At 54.5% G+C, this 6679-nt stretch overlaps 1 protein-coding gene across 1 annotated transcript; it reads right to left on the bottom strand.

The window, feature by feature from the left end:
- Nucleotides 1-402: 402 nt before the first annotated feature.
- Nucleotides 403-6003, bottom strand: LOC127104775 (uncharacterized). Its single transcript, XM_051041933.1, has 2 exons — nucleotides 1933-6003; nucleotides 403-1065 (listed from the first exon to the last, which is right to left on the bottom strand). Exons 1-2 carry the CDS (start codon nucleotides 6001-6003, stop codon nucleotides 403-405), a joined length of 4734 nt encoding a protein of 1577 aa, XP_050897890.1.
- Between the last annotated feature and the right edge of the window lie 676 nt (nucleotides 6004-6679).

Below are 6679 nucleotides of genomic sequence, written 5' to 3'. Positions count from 1 at the left end.
TTGGCTTCGGCCGCTTTTATCGTTTCTAATGTATGAATATTTTCGTTATCATTCATTGTGCTCGTTTGTGTTTGATACTTGTTTGTATGAATTCGTACTCTGCTCGACTTTGTTAATCTCCTCGGTTTAGGGAACCGACGAAGTGTCGGGCTTTGTGCCCGTGGGTATCGAAGCCCGGGTCCGTTGTTCGAACCCTGGTCCCGAGGCTTGGGTCCTCCCATCGCGAGCTGGGTGCCCTGCCAGTCTTGGTACTTCGACGTTGAGTCTTGGTCAAGATCCCAACCGTCGGGGAGGGTTGTGTTTGTTATGTGACCCCGGATCGTTCCCGGGTCTCGTGGTTCCTCCCTGGGGTTTTGGGGACGAAGAGCGTGGCCGTACCTGCCACGTCTCCCCGTGGTGTACTTAGCTGTAATATTGTCTAAGTTTTTCTGCGTTCCATGGTCGAGCGAGTTGTTCTCCTTGTAGGTTTTCTAGGTAATAGGCCCCGTTGCTCGTTTTGTCGCGGACGCGGTAAGGGCCTTCCCAGTTGGCCGCCAGTTTGCCCTCTCTCGGGTTTTTCTGGTTTCTTCTGAGGACCAGGGTGCCGACCTGGAACTCTCTTTTTATGACTTTCGCGTCATGGCGTAGTGCTATTTTTTGTTTGAGGGTTGTTTCCCTGAGAGCTGCTTCGGAACGTATCTCCTCGACTAGGTCGAGCTCGGCTCTAAGGGTCTCATCGTTCATTTCCTCGTCTAGGGGCTCCTCTGTCCTCCTCGTTGGCGTCCGTATCTCCACCGGGATGACTGCCTCGGTGCCGTAAGTTAGTCGGAACGGGGTTTCCCCGGTGGTAGAATGTGGTGTCGTGCGGTAGGCCCATAGGACGCTATGTAGCTCCTCGACCCATGCCCTCTTTGCCTCGCCGAGTCTGCGTTTGAGGCCGCGTAAGATTACCCTGTTGGCCGCCTCTGCTTGCCCGTTCGTCTGCGGATGCTCGACAGACGTGAAATGCTGCGTGGTGCCCAGGCTGGCGACGAAGTCCTGGAATCCTCCGTCCGTGAATTGTGTCCCGTTGTCTGTGACAAGTGCCTGGGGTATACCGAACCGAGCGAGGATATTGCGTTTGAAGAACCGGAGAATGTTCTGCGCGGTTATTTTAGCCAGTGCCTCCGCCTCGATCCATTTGGTGAAGTAATCCACCCCGACGATGAGGTATTTATTCTGATATGATCCGGTGACGAAGGGCCCGAGGATGTCCATGCCCCACCACGCGAAGGGCCATGGGGAAGACAGCGATTTGAGGTCGTTCGGGGGTGCGAGGTGCATGTCGGCATGTCGTTGGCATTTGTCACATCTTTTGACGTGCTCTTTCGAATCGTTTTGCATGGTCGGCCAGTAGTAGCCTGCTCGAAGGGCTTTTCGTGCGAGCGATCGTCCGCCGAGGTGTTGAGCGTTAATTCCCCGGTGTATCTCTCCAAGTATGTCGGGGACTTTCTCTTCTTCGACGCATTTGAGTAGTGGGATGGAGAATCCTCTCCGGTAGAGTTTGCCTTCGAGGAGTACGTACGAGCATGCGCGTCGTTTGACAGTGGTCGCCTCTTTCGGGTCAGCCGGGAGTTCGTCTCGTGTGAGGTAATTGTAGATGGGTGTCATCCAACAGTGGGCATCTCCAATAGCGTTGACCTCGAGTGGAGGCGGTAGTTTGTTGATGCTGGGCCGAGGGAGGATTTCTTGGATTACTGATTTATTCCCACCCTTTTTCCTCGTGCTGGCTAGTTTGGAGAGAACGTCTGCCCGTGTGTTGTGCTCGCGGGGTATGTGTTGAACTTCCCATTTTTCAAATCTATCAAGTTTTTCTTTGACGAGGGACAAGTACTCGAGGAGGTTGTCGTTCTTGGTTTGGTATTCTCCTCGCACTTGTGAGGCCACGAGCTGGGAGTCGGTGGATATTTTTACCTCTTTTGCTCCCAGGTCCTCGGCTAACCTCAGGCCTGCGAGGAAGGCTTCGTATTCGGCCTGGTTGTTTGATGTTGGGAACGCTAGCGCTAATGATACCTCTATCAGGATCCCTTCTTCATTTTCGAGGATGATCCCGGCCCCGCTGCCTGATGTGCTAGAGGCGCCATCGACGAAGATCGTCCATTTGTGGGCGCTTTCTGCTGGAGTCGGGCAGTGGGTCATCTCCGCGACGAAGTCGGCCAGTGCCTGAGCTTTCAAGGCTTTTCTACTTTCGTATTGTATGTCGAATTCGGAGAGTTCTAGTGACCACTTGAGCATCCTCCCGGCCATATCCGGGCGCCCGAGCAGCTGTTTGATTGGCTGGTCGGTCCTCACCTTTATCGTGTGTGCGAGGAAGTAATATCGTAGTCTCCTCGCTGTGTTGATGAGGGCCAGGGCCACCTTTTCGATTTGCTGATATCGGAGCTCGGGACCTTGGAGTGCTTTACTCGTAAAATAGACGGGTTTTTGTCCTTCGTCGGTTTCTCTTATTAGAACGGCGCTGACGGCCTCGGTTGCCACGGATAGGTATAAGTATAGGGTTTCCTTTTCTGATGGCCGTGATAAGACCGGGGGTTGGGACAGAATCTTCTTTAGATGGAGTAGCGCTTGCTCGCATTCATCGGTCCAGTCGAAGGTAGCCTCTTTGCGAAGGAGTCTGAAGAATGGCAACGCGTGCTGGGCGGACTTGGCGATGAAACGGGAGAGTGAGGCGAGCACTCCATTGAGTGACTGGATCGATTTTTTGGTTTTCGGGGTCGGAAACTCCGAGAATGCCCGGCATTTGTCGGGGTTGGCCTCGATCCCTCTTTCGGTGAGATAGAAACCGAGGAACTTGCCTGCCCGGACTCCGAACGTGCATTTCTCGGGGTTGAACCTCATTTTACACTGTCTCGCCTGCTCGAATACCTTCGTAAGGTGTCGAGCATGGGTTATCTCCTCGTGTGATTTGACGATCATGTCGTCCATGTACACTTCGAGCATGTCCCCTATTTCGTCCTTGAAGACTTTGTTCATCATGCGTTGGTATGTAGCGCCAGCGTTCTTGAGCCCGAACGGCATCACGTTGTAATAGTAATTGCCCGTTGGGGTCATGAACGCTGTGTGTTTCTTGTCTGCGGGCGACATAGGGATCTGGTTGTATCCACTATATGCGTCCATGAAGGACAAGAGTTTAAAACCTGCAGAGTTGTCAACGAGCGAGTCTATATTAGGGAGGGGGAAAGCATCTTTCGGGCAAGCCCTATTAAGATCAGTATAATCAACACACATACGCCATTTTCCATTATTTTTCTTAACGAGGACTACATTAGAGAGCCAGGTTGTGTACTGGGCTTCAGAAATAAAATTTGCCTCTAAGAGGTCTTTTACAGCTCGCTCGGCAGCCTCTGCCTTTTCGGGCGATTGCTTGCGTCTACGCTGTGCTATGGGCTTGGCCGCCCGGTCTACAGCTAGCTTATGACACGCGATCTCGGGGTCCAGCCCGGGCATTTCTGCGGCATTCCACGCGAAGAGGTCGGAGTTCTCTTTGAGGCATGCTACCAGCTCTTCTCTTGTTTCCTCGGGTAGTCCCTTACCTATCTTCACCGTCCTTTCCGGATCGTCCCCAAGAGGAATGAGTTCGAACTCCCCGTCGGGGATTGGTCGGACCGGGTGTTCGAGAGAGCGTTCCTTGGGGAACCTCCCCTCTTCGGTCTCGTCCAGCCCGATGCGACAGTCGAGGTCGATGGCGTTGACTCCTCGGGCAGGATCCTCGGTCTTGAGTTTTTTGTTGTTGCAGTTGCTCTTCGTGCTGACTACGGCCTGTCCTTTTACTGCGGCGTCGTAGCATCGTCGGGCTGCTTCGATGTCACCATGGATGGTGACCACACGTCCCAATTTGGTGTAGTATTTCATCTTCAGGTGGGCGGTGGATGGGACCGCGGTGAGTTCGGCCAGTGTCGGGCGTCCAAAGATGCAATTGTAGAGAGACGGACAGTCTACGACCAGGAATTGGGTTTTGACTTCCCTGGCCGTTTCTTGTTCGCCGAAGGTGACGAGGAGTTCAACATATCCCCACGGTCTGGTTGTTGCTCCGTTGAATCCTTGGAGATCTGATCCGACGTAGGGGGCTAAGTTGGTCTTGTCTAGCTTCAGAGTCTTGAAGAGGTGGACGTACATGATATCCACTGAGCTGCCTTGGTCGACCAGGATGCGTCGTACGTCGAATTGGGCCATATTTGCCCTTATCAATAGTGGGATGCCCGAGTTCGGGGATCCGCCCGGGAGCTCCTCCAGGAAGAAGGATATCGGGTTGGATTTTCCCCGGTATTTTGTCAATGTCGCTTTCTGCTCGGGGGCAGTCAGTAGGAGTTCGTCGAACTTACGTTTGACGGAGAGGGCCGCGGATTCCCCGTTAGTTCCTCCTCCTGATATCACCAGTGTGGTAGGGAAGTCTTCCCAGGGGCTGAGTGCAGTGATCTTGCCCTCGGGCAATGGTTCGGGGAGGAAGAAATCTTCCGGTCGTGACACGCAGAGGGCCACTTGATGGGGAGAGTTGCCAGGGGGTGTGTCTTCCCGGGGTCTCTTCTTCTCTGGCTCGTCGTGTCTGGGAGCTTCGTTCTTCCTCGTATACTGCTTCAGGTGCCCCTCTTGGATTAAAATTTCTATCGCATCCTTCAGGTGGACGCAGTCTTCGGTCACGTGCCCGTGACTTCTGTGGAACCGGCAGTACTTTGATTTGTCGGTGTGGGGCTTTGGTGCAGACGGTTTTGGGAACCTGACCCTGCCCTGCTTAAATTCAGAGTTGATACATTCTGCGAGGATGCGCTCTCGAGGAGCCGTCAGTAAGGTGTACTCGCTATATCTGCCCGCGGGGCCTCTTCCTTCCCGGAGCTCGCGAGGTCTTTCTTCTCTTCGTTTGTCTCCGTTGCGACGGGAAATGCTCGTGTCCTCGCGTTTTGAGTGCTCGGTCTCCCCAGCGTTACGTCCGCTGCGGGCATTGTGTGCCACCTGCTTTTCCTCGTATCTGATGTAGGCTTGGGCTTTATGCAGGAGCTCGTTTAAGGTGCGGGGAGGCTCGATCCCTACGGCTCTGCTAAGTTCACTGCCGGGCAAGAGACCTCTCTCGAGGAGATACTTCTTCATGTGCTCGGTGGTATCTACCTCGACAGCTTCCTGGTTGAATCGCTCGATGTATGAGCGCAGTGTTTCATTCTTCTTCTGCACTATGGCTTCAAGGGTCGCCTCCGTCTTGGGGTGACGACGGGAAGCTGTAAAGTGCCTGGTGAACATGGACCTCATGACTCTCCATGACGTGATGGACTCAGGGGCCAAGCTTTTGTACCAAGCCATGGCCCCTTTCCTGAGGGTCGTTGAGAACAGTCGGCATTTGAGGTGCCCGGTTATATCATTGCGGTAGTCGAGCATCGCGTTGACGTTGTCGACGTGATCGTCGGGGTCTGTAGTCCCGTCGTACACAGCTAGATTTGGTGGTTTCTCCATGCCTTTGGGGAGCGGGGCTTCCATTATTGCCCGAGATAGGGGGCAATGCGAATCTTCCTCGTCGCTCCTTAAGGGAGACAGTTCGTTGTTGTCGGGGCTGTGCCCGCGCCTTGGTGATGTTCTCGCTCGACCACCGTCACGACGGGCGCGAGCCCTGCTGGCGTGGGGTTCGGGAGAGCGACGTCCTCGCTTCTTCGTTGGCTCCGAACGTTGTTGTATCCTACTCACCGGCTGGGGCCGGGCCTCTTGTCGTTCGGCTTCGAGGGCCATGATTCGTTCGTGCTGCTGGTGGAGCATAGAACCGGCCTGATTGAGGGCATTCACCATGGCAATCATTACGGCGTCTCCTTCAACGGGAACGGGAATGGGATGAAATGTCTCTGCCCCTAAATTGTGGGCGTGAGAGGCATCTCCGTTGTTTTGGGGCTCTGGAGACGGGGTGGATGGATGACCGTCCCGAACGTCCGCTTCATGGGATGGCGGGCCGTCGTCCATATTGTAGTTGACGAGGGGACGGCTGTGATCGCTATGTTGTTCTCCGGCCATGTTGGAAGGACAGAAACAAATGAGCTTTTGATCCTCGTTTGATGAAGATGGGGATAGCTAGTTCCCACAGACGGCGCCACTGATCTCACCTGATCAGGAGGGCCTTCCAAGGTCTTGGTGAATGGGCCGGAGAATGAAGTGAGAGGGGGGTGTACCTGCAAGGTGCTCCAACGCTTAAGTCAGAAAAGGTACAGAATGAGGTTATCAGAGTGTGAGTTAGAATACCTGCCCCTTTGCCATGAAAGGGGTATTTATATTGAGCCCCCAGCGCTGGGCCAAGGCTCCTAATGGGCTGGATTAGCTAGGCCCAAGGAGGAGCTGCCAGGGGACGCGTAAGAAGCGTTAAGACCTAGACCAAGGTCTGCCCCCTGGTCCAACTGCCCCTATCCCTAAGGAGACAATATAGGGGAGTTGGGTGACGTGGTGAGTGAGATGCCGTTATGGCTCTGCCCGACACAACTTAGGTGTCCGCGACGTGGGTTGACGATGAGTGGATGGAGATCATATGAGGAGGACCCGCTCGTTGTCCGACACGTATTTAAGGGGCCGGGGAGACATTCTTCGGGCGGACGGTCGTTCGCCTGACGTGTCCTCGTGGTCGCTTGGACACGGTCGTTTGGACGTGGGCTTGGCGAGCATTGGGCCGTGCCGTGCCTAGTGTCATGGCCCAGTCCAG

This window comes from Lathyrus oleraceus, chromosome 1, assembly GCF_024323335.1.
Source record: "Lathyrus oleraceus cultivar Zhongwan6 chromosome 1, CAAS_Psat_ZW6_1.0, whole genome shotgun sequence".
Taxonomy (NCBI): Eukaryota; Viridiplantae; Streptophyta; class Magnoliopsida; order Fabales; family Fabaceae; genus Lathyrus; species Lathyrus oleraceus.
The sequence above is the reverse complement of the archived record's forward strand: the minus strand, read 5'-3'. Positions and strand labels throughout refer to the sequence as shown.